At 52.5% G+C, this 12,835-nt stretch overlaps 1 protein-coding gene across 1 annotated transcript in view; it reads left to right on the forward strand.

Moving 5' to 3' along the window:
* UNC80 (unc-80 homolog, NALCN channel complex subunit) overlaps positions 1-12,835 on the forward strand; it is a 196,849-nt gene that overhangs the window by 153,391 nt on the left and 30,623 nt on the right. The window contains exons 52-54 of the mRNA XM_068137866.1: positions 5,299-5,499; positions 8,202-8,325; positions 12,031-12,156. Coding sequence (XP_067993967.1) covers positions 5,299-5,499; positions 8,202-8,325; positions 12,031-12,156 — 451 coding nt within the window. The remainder of the gene's footprint in view (positions 1-5,298; positions 5,500-8,201; positions 8,326-12,030; positions 12,157-12,835) is intronic.

Raw genomic sequence — 12,835 nt, forward strand, 5'->3', positions numbered from 1 at the left:
CAGGGGCTTCAGAAAAGAAAGCTTCTTTCTCCAAACATTTCAGTATGAGCAGAGCTAGAAGATGAGCTGGGACTGACTTCTCAAGTTGGGTGAGATAGATCTCACACTTCATAACGCATAAGCAAGTTTTTCTAGACCACTCTGTGCCACTGATCCTCTGTTGCCACAAAGGCACTGCAATGGGTTGTCCAGAGGACTTGTGGAGGCTCCAACCCTGGAAGCATTCAAAACCAGGCTGGATGAGGCCTTGAGCAACCCGGTCTAGTAGGAGATCACAGCATCAGAGAATGTCTTTGGTTTGAAAGGACAGAATCACAGAATTATTGATGCTGGAAAAGACCTCTGAGATCATCAAGTCCAGCCTAGGACCTAACACCACCACATCAGCTAAACCATGTCACCAAGTGCCACATCCAAGCTTTTCTTAAAGGCCTCCACTGATGGTGACTCCACCACCTCCCTGGGCAGTCCATCCCAGTGTCTGATTCCCCTTCCTGTGAGGAAGAGCTTCCTAGCATCCAACCTAAACCTACCCTGGCACAGCTTCAGGCCATGCCCTCTTGTCCTGTCACAGGTTGCCTGTGACACAGCCTGACCCTCACCTGACTACAATTTCCTTCTAGGTAGTTGTAGAGAGTGATAAGGTCCCCTCTAAGTCTCCTATTCTCCAGGCTGAACACTCCCAGCTCCCTTCAAGACCTTCAAAATCATCCAGTCCAACCTCCTGTCCAGCACCACAAGGCCACCACCAAACCATGTCTCAAAGCATCAGGTCCACAGGCTGGTTAAACACTTCCAGGGATGGTCCCTGCACCTGACAGGGGGTTCTGAACTAGATGTTCTTTGAGGTGGCTTCCAAGTCAGTCTATGACTCTATGATTCTATTAAAAGAAATGCAATTATATGGTAATTTAAATGTCACAGTGTTTAAATAATATAACAGACCTATTCCATAGTAGGACTCCAGTAGTAAGTAGCAGTAAGTAATGATAGGGGAAATAAAAAAGGATAAAGAATTGAAAAAGAAGAAAAAAGAAAGAAAAATAAAGGAATCCTGGATAGCTGTAACCAGTGGAGTCCCCCAGGGAGCAGTGCTGGGTCCAGTCCTGTTCAACACCTTCATCAATGACACTGATGAGGGGACAAACAGACACACAGAGTCTGCTCAGCAGGTTTGCTGATGATACCAAACTGGGAGGCTTGGCTGAGGCACCTTGTGACAAAGAGGTTATTTATTTATTAATGTAAATTATAGAACTATTCATTTTATTAATTAATAAATTATCAATAACCGATTAATCACTATTTTATGGACAGAGTCTAGTGCACGATTGTGAAATACATCCCGTAAGTGGTTTAGTATTTACAATTTGGACCCAATTAGAATATTTACAGAGTTAATTTCTAGCCATGGAAGGGGGGGTGCAATTCCGCCGCTTGTCCGCCAGGCGGCGACTCGACAGGACGCTGGCGGCTGCTTAACTCTATACAACGTGTCAGAGGCTGGAAGTGGCAATGCTCTGCTGCCAGGGGCGGGTGCTTTGAACTGAGCGTTAGTGAGTGGGAAGCAGGTGGCAGGTGCACTGTGTCCTTTGTTTGTAGCGAGGTTAGTTGCTAGGCTGCGGCAGAGGGGCTGGCAGGCAACCTTCTCCCTCCCGCGGTACTGGAGAGGGGGCAGAACGTAGGCTAGCCGCTAGGCAGGCTCCCCTAGCAGGATGCGGGTGGCTCCCTCCTGCCGTCAGGGTCCTGCAGAGTTCTCCTGGCAGGGCCGGTAGGGCTGGTCCCTAGACCGGGACCCTGCGGCAATGGGCTTCGGGGCCGGTAAGGACGGCCCCGGGGAAGAGGCGCGGCTGCACGGAGCAGCGGCTTCCCCTTTGCTTGGCTCGAAGGAGCGGGCAGGACCCTCTCGGAGCGGTCCTGGCTTTGGAGCACAGGCAGGGAAGGTGCTCTGGTTTCCCTGGGGTTCACAGGGCACGGAGCGGCAGCAGCGACGGCTCCTCTGCTCTCCCGCAGCGGCTCACGGGTCACGCAGGCATGGGGCTAGGCGCTGCTCCTGCTTCCCGAGCTGACACGCAGGGCTGTGCAGCTCCTCACTCTGCTCCTTAAGGCTGCAGCAGGCGTTTGGAGTGCCGGGCTCGGCCGGTCCCTTCCCATCAGCTGGGCAGTCTTACCCTCGGGGGTGCAGTCCTCTTGCAGACACGGCGGGCTCTGCTGCCGACCGCTGGGGCTGGCAGGACAAGGCTGTGGCTGCTCAGGCTTTCAGCGAGGGTCCCTCCTCTGGAGACTCTCAGGGCTGAGGCACGACAGGCCTGCCCAGCTGCTGGCTTCTCCTGGTCGTGCAGAGGCTGCTGGTTTGCTTGCATGTGGGAGTGAGGAGACTCACCAGCAACGAGCCTCATGGCAAAGGCTATGGCACATGGGCAGGGAGCTTGGCAGCTCGAGCAAAGAGAGAGGGGGCAAAGAGTGAGGGCAACTTGTTTACAGGTTGGGGTAATACAAGCTTCTTGAGGCTGGATTTGGCCAATGGGCACTCTCATAAACAACCAGCTTTAGCCTATAGACAACATGGAGCTGGAATGATGCCCATACCTGGTAGTAGCAGGAGCATGCAGTTGTTTGTGCTGCCTGGCTGATGCCTTGGCCTTTGTTGCCCTCAGGAAAGGAGCAGAATGTGTCCACCCAGGCTGGGACAAGTTTCAGTATCTGGGGCATAACTCTGGGCATATGGTGCCTTCACACACACCTGAGGGCTGTGAGGCCATTCAGAGACTTGGACAGACTGAGAGCTGGGCAGAGAGGAACCTAATGAGGTTCAACAAGGAGAAGTGCAGAGTCCTGCACCTGGGAAGGAAGAATAAACTGCAGCAGTACAGGTTGGGAGGGGATCTGCTGGAGAGCAGCCCTGGGGAGATGGACTTGGGAGTGAGTGCTGGTGGACAACAAGTTCTGCAGGGGACAGCAATGTGCCCTGGGGGCCAAGAAGTCCGATGGGATCCTGGGGTGCATTGAGAGGAGTGAGTCCAGCAGATCCAGGGCTGTTCTCCTCCCCCTCTACTCTTCCCTGCTGAGACCTCCCCTTGAATATTGCATCCAGCTCTGGGCTCCCCAGTTCAGGAGGGACAGGGATATGCTGGAGAGAGTCCAAGGGAGGGCTGCAAGGATGCTGAAGGGACTGGAGCCCTGCCTGGTGAGGAGAGGCTGAGAGCCCTGGGGCTTAGTGTGGAGAGGAGAAGGCTGAGAGGGGATCTGATCAATGTCTATCAATAGCTGAGGGCTGCATGTCAGGAAGGAAGAGACAGTGACAGCCTCTACTCACTTGTGCCCTGTGATAGGACAAGGGGCAATGGATAGAAACTACAACACAGGAGGTCCCACCTCAACATGAGGAGGAACTTCTTCACTGTGAGGGTCCCAGAGCACTGGAGCAGGCTGCCCAGAGAGGTTGTGGAGTCTCCTTCTCTGGAGCCTTTCCATCCCTGTCTGGATGTGTTCTTGAGTGACCAGTGCTGGATTCTATGGTCCTGCTCTGGCAGGGGGTTTGGACTGGAAAATTTCCAGAGGTTGCTTCCAACCCCTAGCATCCTCTGACCCGGTGATAGAGAAACACTTTTATAGCAGTGGTTAATCTGGACCTCGCTTCTCCTTCAAGTTGCTAATATCAGAGATCTGTTCCCTTAGTTGAGGGGATTTCAGAAGATTCCCCCACAGGACAGGTGGGGTTGTAGCATAGTTGTCCACTACACAGCCTGTTGCTGTTTCAGGGAGGGTGCAGGTTGATGGCTTGTCTTTGCCTGCCACAAATATTCAGCTGTTTCAGTAGGTCTTTGTGAAACTGCAAATGTCAGTTAAATGTCGCCATGGTATTTCACAGGCAGTACAGAAAATGTCATCTGCCAGGCCCTGTGGGAGGGGTAGGAAGAGAAACAGCAACACAATCTGTAGAGGTGTTAGGAGAAACAAATGCAAGCTGCAGGGAGTAATCATACAGAGTAGGTGTTGTGTAGACATATAGGAGAGCACAGTATTTTTTCAATTCAACACCTGGAAATCACACAGTGAGACCTCCTGAGGTGATGACACTGAAAACCAAGCACAAACTCCAACCAAATCACTCATGAACTGACACACAGGTGACATCAGGTCTGTGTTACACAGGCACCTGCAATGTTGGAATATTGCTAGCAGCCCAGCTGCTTTGCTTTGCACCACACAAATCCATGACTTCTGATGTCATAGAATCATAGAATCACTTGGGTTGGAAGGGACCTCTAAAGCTCATCCAGTCCAACCCCTCTGAAGTGAGCAGAATCACAGAATGTTAGGGTTTGGAAGGGACCTCCAAAGCTCCTTCAGTCCAACCCCCCTGCCAGAGCAGCATCACCTAGAGAAGGTCACACAGGAACACATCCAGGTGGGGTTTGAAGATCTCCAGAGAGGGAGACTCCACAACCCCCCTGGGCAGCCTGCTCCAGGCCTCTGTCACCTTCACAGAGAAAAAAATCTTTCTTCTGTTTCCATGGAACTTCCTCTGCCTCAGCTTCCACCACTGCCCCTTGTGCTGGCATTGGGCATCCCCCAGCAGAGCCTGGCTCCAGCCTCTGGGCACTCACCCTGCACAGCTTTAGCAACAGCAATGAGGTCACCTCTCAGGCTCCTCCTCTCCAAGCTCCAGAGCCCTCAGCTCCCTCAGGCTCTCCTCATGAGGAAGATGTTCCACTGCCTTCATCTTTGTGGCTCTGTGCTGGACTCTCTCAAGCGGTTCCCTGAGGTCCTTCTTGAACTGAGGGGCTCAGAACTGGACACAATATTCCAGATGTATCTTCACCAGGACAGAGTAGAGGGGGAGGAGAACTTCTCTTGACGTACTAGCCACACCCCAAGATGCCATTGGCCTTGTTGGCCACCAGAGCACATTGCTGGCTCATGGTCAACCTCCCATCCACCAGGACTCCAAGGTCCCTTTCCCCTTCGCTGCTCTCCAGCAGCTCAGTCCCCAACCTCTCCTGCTCCATGAGGTTGTTCTTTCCCAGGTGCAAGACTCTCCCTTTGCCCTTGCTGAATTCCATTCCATTGCTCCCTGCCCAGCTCTCAGCCTGACCAGGTCTGGCTGCATGGCAGCACAACCCTCCTGTGTCAGCCACTCCTCCCAGTTTGGTGTCCTCAGCAAACTTGCTGGCAGTGCCCTCTGTGCCCTCACCTTGCCTCTTGTTTCTTTTCACGAGGCTGCCAAACGCTTGACCCCCGGTGTGGGTGGAGAAGCTGTGCTTGATGTTGCCCTTTCTCCTGCCCTGGTTTCAGGCTGGCAGAGATCGCCCACTCCCTGCTGAAGCTGGCCCCTTACGACACGCAGACGATGGAGAGCCGCGGGCTGCGGCGCTACGTCATGGAGATGCTGCCCATCACGGACTGGACGGCCGAGGCGGTGAGGCCTGCCCTCATCCTCATCCTAAAGAGGCTGGACCGTATGTTCAATAAAATTCACAAGATGCCTACTCTGAGGTGAGCAAGGTAGAGGTGGCAGCCCCCTGGGGTCCGTTTCTGCTGTGCAGCACTGTGGGTATGTCACCTGGCGCGGGCTGTCGTGTCGCAGTGCACCTGTAGAGCCTCTCGTCAGAGAAGGAGAAGATGTGGGTTTTGATCTCTGTAAGTCTGCCTTTGTCTTGGTGTTTCTTATTGTTGTGCCTTCTGGTAGCGAGGGAAGAACAGCAGGCAGACCTTCCATAGCCCTCATTTTTCCTGCTTAGGAATAAGTCATCCTGTTTGCAACCTCACACTGCCCCCTTTAGATATTTTAGCTGTGGAAACTGTTGCTGTTTGTTAATGGATAGCTAGGCTGCAGTAAGAGCATTTCTAGCATGTACATTTTTCCTGCTTCAGAGTAAGTCATCCTGTTCGCAGCCTCACACTACCCTCTCTGAGTTATTTTAGCTGTAGAAACTGATGCTGTTTGTTAATGGATAGCTAGGCTGCAGTAAGAGCATTTCTGGCATGTAAATTTTTCTTGCTTCAGAGTAAGTCTTCCTGTTTGCAGCCTCACACTAACCTCTTCAGTTATTTTAGCTGTCAGCTGAGGAAATTGGTGCTGGTTGTTAATGGATAGCTGGACTGCAGTAAGAGCATTTCTAGCATGTAAATACTGTTGTGTTCTCTGCAAAGTCAGAAGCAGTCTGGAGCTGTGTGGTGGTTTCTGAGTGCTCCCTAGTAAAGGGAACAGAGCTGCATGTGTCTAGACAGTGGCATCACATAGTGGCATTACAGTACAGGCTTCTGCAGCTTCAAGAAGTAATCAGGATGGAGCATCCCTACCTGAGGCAGTGACACAAACCCAGTCTGTTTGGTATAAAATCTCTAAGCCCTGTGGCTCTTCCAGCCTGTGCAGATCTTTCCATCAAAAGTCAAAAGAGTCATTGGTCTGTCAGCCTCCCTCATGAGCTGCTGAAATCAGTCACTTGCTTGGCAGTCTCAGCTGGGAAGCCAAATGGTGTTACAGAACATCAATGTTTAGGAATCGTACACAGAACTTTAGGTCCCAGTGGGGATCATCTGTAGGCAGCTGAGGGGGAGGAAATAACAGGGAGGTGATCTATTCTTTCTGGCACCACTATCTGTCACTTTCCTTTGGCTAACAATCTGCCCTCATAGGGAATTTAGAGGCAGACATATCAATGCTTTACTCCTTCCTCCTAGTTTGATTCTCTGCCGTGCCTTGCCTCCTCTCTCATTCCTTCTTTTCTTGCTCATACTTCCTTCTGCCTTAGAGGCAGCTTAGAAGTCGTCCTGTTCCTGCAGCTCTTTCCTCTTTGTATGAATAGTCACAAATGTAAATTCCCATCATACTCTCTCTCTGTGCCTTTACCTGTGCCTGCCTAAAATGACTCTTCTCTACACAAATGGATAGAGACAGCAAAGCCCCTGGACTCAATACAGCAACCACATTTAAGCATCATGGGGCCAAGAGGTCTCTTGGAGCTGGTGGGTGCCTGACCTCAAGAGCCAAAGATGAGGTGTGTGGTGCTCTGCATAAGAACTTCTGTAGTGAACACCTGATCCCTCATGTGCCTGTAAGTGCACTGAGGACCTTGGCTAGGAGAGTATGGAGCTAACAAGTTACACAGCCCTGGTCTCTGTCCCATTAAGGACACAGCTGTTGGCTTGAGAACTAGACTCAGAGAATCACAGAATCAACCAGGTTGGAAGAGACCTCCAAGATCATGAAGTCGAATCTATTACCCAACCCTAACTAATCAACTAGACCATGGCACTAAGTGCCTCACCCAGGCTTTTCTTAAACACCTCTAGGGACACTGACCCCACCATCTCCCTGGGCAGCACATCCCAATGGCCAGCCTCTCTTTCTGGGAAGAACTTTTTTCAGGCCCTGGAATGAAGGGTGGGAATCACTGATGTCACCTGTGCTGTGCCTGCTTATCATTAGGAATAACTCCACTCTGTAGCAAGCCCTACAAGCTGTTTTGATGGGGGAAAAAACAAACAAACAAACAAAAACCCCACACCTGAAAAGTGTCAGGAAGGAAAGATCCTGGAATGAAGGACCTCAGTGTTGGTATGGAACGAATCAGCCCTGTTGCACAGGGTGAGGGAGGTGAGGATCGCACTGCTGGCCCAGTTTGTGCATAGGGCAGGCTGTGTCTGGCAGTATCACAGTATCACAGTATAACTTAGGTTGGAAAGGACCTCGAGGATCATCGAGTCCAAGTCACCCTGGCACAGCAGACCAGACCGATAAGCAGCTTACAGAGGTCTTCGGTCTGACACAAGAGCTAGAGGAGTCTCTCCCGGTTGGGAGCAGACCTTTGCCGTACGCAGGCACACCTTAGGCAGCCGTCTGGTGTCTCCCTTACATTCAGCATCTCTCGGGGAGCGACGCAGGGCTCGTCCTCCTCTACTGCTGCCGGGGCTGCTGCCGCCAGGGCTGCTGCCGCGTGGCCAGGGTAGCTCCCTCCCCAGCTCCGTTCCTCGTCTCTCAAACTCCCGTGTGCTCTGTGGCTCCTCCGTGCTTCCCTGCGATACGCGGGGCCCCCCTCCGCTCGCTGTGTCGCGCACTCCGTGCCCGTCCCGGCCGCCGTGGCTGTCTGCAGCGTCTCTCCGTGGGCGTCACTGTGTGTGGGTCGCCGTGTTTGGGAGCGTCCGGTGCGGGGCAGGAGGGCCCGCGGCTAACGGCTCCTCCTGTTGTGTTGCAGGCGCCAGGTTGAGTGGGAGCCTGCCAGCAGTTTGATTGAAGGGGTTTGTTTGACACTTCAGAGGCAGCCAATCATATCCTTCCTGCCTCACCTTAGGTCTCTGATCAATGTCTGTGTCAATCTGGTGAGTAGCCCAGCGGCGACCCCCGCCACCCCCTCGCCCACCCCGACCTTCGCCAAACCTCCTCCCCCCTGCCGCCGACTCAAAAGACACAGTTCATCCCCAGTCCTGCCGTTGCACCGGTCCCCCTCCCCCCTTGCAAGGAGACTTCGCAAGTGGCACTAGAGACGAGCAAGGTTCATGTTTGAAGTGGTGCATGGGGAGAGGCAGGGGCCGGTGGCGGCGGCCAGCAGCCCTTTATCTCCGTTGCTTCCCACGCACCACTTTGAAGATCCACCTATGCCAGACTGAGCTGAGAGTTGAGGGCTGCAAGTTGGAGAGTGGGGTGGTGGAGACTGCACACACCTGGTATAGATGGGGAGAGGGTGGCACTGGGGGTACCTACCGTCCCCAGCGGGGAACCGCCCCGATGGGCCTGCCAGAGGCCGCCGGGTGCTGGCTAGTCAGAAGGGTTTACATGGGTGGATTCACTACACTGTTTGCAATGTCCCTGGCTTGACCTGGCACAGGTTTGCACTGTACAATGTTCAGATCCCACCCTGGGTAGAATCTGTGTTCCCAAGTGTGTTGAAGCAGAGATGTGATAGGGATGGAGTCTGCATGGTGGTTCAGGGAGAAGCTGTGGGGTTTGTGCAGCTCTTGTGCTGGGGACAAGTCACTTGATACCACTGCTACTACCCCCACTTGGACAAGCATACAATCACAGAATCATACAATCACAGACTCATAGAACCAAAGAATCACAGAATGGTCCAGGCTGGAAGGGACCTCCAAAGGTCATCCAGTCCAACTTCCCCACAGTCAGCAGGGACATCCCCAACTAGATCAGGTTGCCCAGGGCCTCAACCACCTCCCTGGGCAACCTGTTCCACCACCCATGCATGCTTCCATGCCCTTCCATGCTGCATGAAGTGGGACAGGCTGCACTGGCATGCTTATTCTTACTGGGCTGTATAACATTTTTCTCCTCAGAACATAAATAATGTCAGTTTTCCTGGCAGTTACAAATAAACTCTCAGGGCTCAACAGTGCTCTCAGAGGGTTTAAGAATAATGATTGACAGCTAAAATGCAGTATCTGGTTTTGCCAAGTTCCTGTCACAGAATCACAGAATGTTAGGGGTTGGAAGTGACCTCCAAAGCTCATCCAGTCCAACCCCCCTGCCAGAGCAGCATCACCTACAGCAGGTCACACAGGAACACATCCAGGTGGGGTTTGAAGATCTCCAGAGAGGGAGACTCCACAACCCCCGTGGGCAGCCTGCTCCAGGCCTCTGTCACCCTCACAGGGGAAAAAGTTCTTCCTCCTGTTTCCATGGAACTTCCTCTGCCTCAGCTTCCACCACTGCCCCTTGTGCTGGCATTGGGCATCCCCCAGCAGAGCCTGGCTCCAGCCTCTGGGCACTCACCCTGTACATCTTTATTAACATGAATGAGGTCACCCCTTAGTTTCCTTTTCTCCAAACTTAAGAACCCCAGCTCCCTCAGGCTCTCCTCAAGTCTGTCCTTCAAGTCCATTCAGCACTCATCACCTGAAGGGCAGCGAAGCTGTGTTAAGACTTCTTCCTCTTTGAAAGAGAGGTAACTCCTCAGAGGTACTGCAAATACAGGCCCTCAGACTACTTAGTGTTTCTGCATGAGAAGATGGCTGTCAGTTAGCTCAAACACAAAGTTAGAATGGGTTTGTAGCTTGGCAATCAGGCATAGCAGAGTGAATCACACCAGCAAGCTCTTCAAAGGGTCTGCATGAAGGATCAGCCCAGTGCTCTAAAAATAGCAGAAAGTTCTGCAGTGCTGAAGTGCAGGCAACAGTGCTCACATTCAGATGGCTGGGAACACCAGAAAGAGCTACCAGGAGAAGAGGTCCTCCTGCTGTCAAGAGTATTTCTGTCTTTAAATGACAGAACTGTGACCACTGTGAGCTGTGGGAGCAGCCCTGACTGCATGCTGTATCAGGCAGCCCCAAAAGGGGATCAGGCAGGAGGGCTAGGAAATGTCTGAATGATAATGCACAGTGATACAAAGAAAGGGCTCTGCCTCTTCCCCTTCTAAACTGTCCTGTGCTTTTCTGACAGCAAACCTGTTACTGACTTTTCCCCCAGGCTGAATTTGGGGAAAAAAAAAATAGAAATAGTCCATTCATTCCCTGTAAGCTTAGGCATCTGCCAGGCAGAATCATAGAATTATGGAATGGTCTGGGTTGGAAGGGACCTCCAAAGCTCATCCAGTCCAACCTCCCCCCAGTCAGCAGGGATATCCCCAACGAGGTCAGGTTGCCCACAGCCCTCTCCAGCCTCACCTTGAATATCTCCAGGGATGGAGCCTCAACCACCTCCCTGGGCAACCTTTTCCAGTGTTCCACTACCCTCATGGTGCAGAACTTCTTCCTGACATCCAATCTAAATCTGCTCTGCTCTAGTTTGAAACCCTTGCTCCTGGTCCTATCACTGCAGGCCCCCCAAACAGACCTCTCCCAGCCCCCCCTCAGGCACTGGAAGGCTGCCACCAGGTCTCCTTGGAGCCTTCTTCCCTCCATGCTGAACATCCCCAGCTCCCTCAGCCTGTCCTCATAGCTCAGAATCTTTGCAGGTCTCCCAGTTCCTGTCATCTAGATCAGCCTAGTCACAGAGAGAAGCAGGTATATTGTGATTTAACTCCTCCAAGAGGAACACATCCAAACCAATTCAGACAACTCTCCCCTAACAGTGCTGCTATTTCAAGAAGTTGCAGACAACCAGGTCACACGCAGCTGGCTCTGCTTCAGACATCCGGGGGTCAGGTGAGATGACTCCTCCTTAGAGTTAGAATCATAGAATCATAGAGTTGTCAGGGTTGGAAGGGACCTCAAGGATCAGCCAGTTCCAACCCCCCTGCCATGGGCAGGGACACCTCACACCAGAGCAGCTTGCTCACAGCCACATCTAGCCTGGCCTGAAAAACCTCCAGGGATGAGGCTTCCACCACCTCCCTGAGCAACCTCTGCCAGTGTCTCACCACCCTCATGGGGAAGAACTTCTTCCTGACATCCAATCTCAATCTACCCATTTCTAGTTCTTCTCCATTCCCCCCAGTCCTATCACTCCCTGACACCCTACCAGCTTTCCTGTAGCTCCCTTCAGATACTGGAAGGCCACAAGAAGGTCTCCTGGGAGCCTTCTCTTCTCCAGACTGAACAACCCCAACTCTCTCAGCTTGTCTCCATAGGAGTTCCTAGCCTGTCTTTGAGGGGAATCTGAACATTGTACAAAACCTGGCTTGGGTCAGACTTAGGACATTTTGTCAAGTAGCTGAGCAAGGGAAGGGCAAAGGCCCCCAGTGTCAATGCAGACTGTTTGCTTTGATGCCACATTTTTGCCTGTCACAGTGGTTACATGGCATATCCTCCAACTCTAGCTGTTCCACTGGTCCAGTGCTGGTCATTCAGGGCTGGTACCAGGTACATTTCTCAATGTACCAGGTTCCCTGTGCTCTCCTCCCATCCTTGCTGGTTCCCTCTTCTCCCTTCCCTTTCCCTGCTAGAACTCCCCCGCCTCCTCCTCCTCACTGGCCCCAGCTCCTGCAAGGACCACTGCAGGGGGCTGGTTCTCCTAGATCCACCCCCAGCTCAGTGCTGGATGGAAGACACCTCCATTTCACTGCCGTTGGAGGATATGGCATGGATGAAACTGTAAGTAGTCAGCTGTGGTGATGTGCTCTGTTTGTATTGCAGGTGATGGGAGTGGTAGGACCCTCCAGTGTGGCTGACGGATTACCCCTTCTTCATCTCAGCCCTTATCTCTCGCCACCTCTGCCTTTCAGCACAGCTGTTGTCCGGCTTGTAGCATTGCAGATACAGGTGTGTCTGCCCTGGCCTGTGGCCAGGCCTGCTAGAGCTTCTGCTTCAGGCACTAGCTCATGGGTGCTCTGTTTTCTTTCTGCAAAAGCTGGGCAAAACCTGTGGAACACACACCCAAAAATGAAAGAGAAGCGACACGCAAAGGCTCCTTCCTGTTGGAAGGCATGAGCCGAGCTCAGGATTCCCCTGGTGGGGCCACAGCAAGCATCCATCAGCTTAACACTGCTGTTGAAGTCCTACGAGTTCAGCTGATTGATGCTGTTTAAGGCTCTGACAAGCAATTTAGGATTCTCTGCAGGAGTTAGTGCGAGCCTCCTGCCACAGGGAGATGGATCCTGGCTCAAGTCACATCCACGCAACCTTACCTCTCTTCCTGGGCAACTGAGAGTTGTTTCTGCTCTTCTGCTCTTCCCTGAGCTGGTCACACAGTGTGCCAGCTCCAAAAAGAAAGGCAACCTGGCTTTTCAGCTGCTGACTCAGCAGCTTTCTTGTTGGCCAGGATGAAAAAACAGAAAGCCATCCTGGACTTGTGGGAGAATTTCATCACGGCTGCTTTCTCCTAGCACTGCCACGACTGCTGCAGAGCCTTTTTGTCTGTGTATCCCTTTTCATCACTACTGGCATAAAACTGTAGAGAACAGTGACCAAAGAAGGGACTCATTTCCTGATCTAGTTCCAA

This window comes from Melanerpes formicivorus, unplaced genomic scaffold, assembly GCF_026170545.1.
Source record: "Melanerpes formicivorus ecotype bairdi unplaced genomic scaffold, bMelFor1.0.p_v2 SCAF_5, whole genome shotgun sequence".
Lineage (NCBI taxonomy): Eukaryota > Metazoa > Chordata > Aves > Piciformes > Picidae > Melanerpes > Melanerpes formicivorus.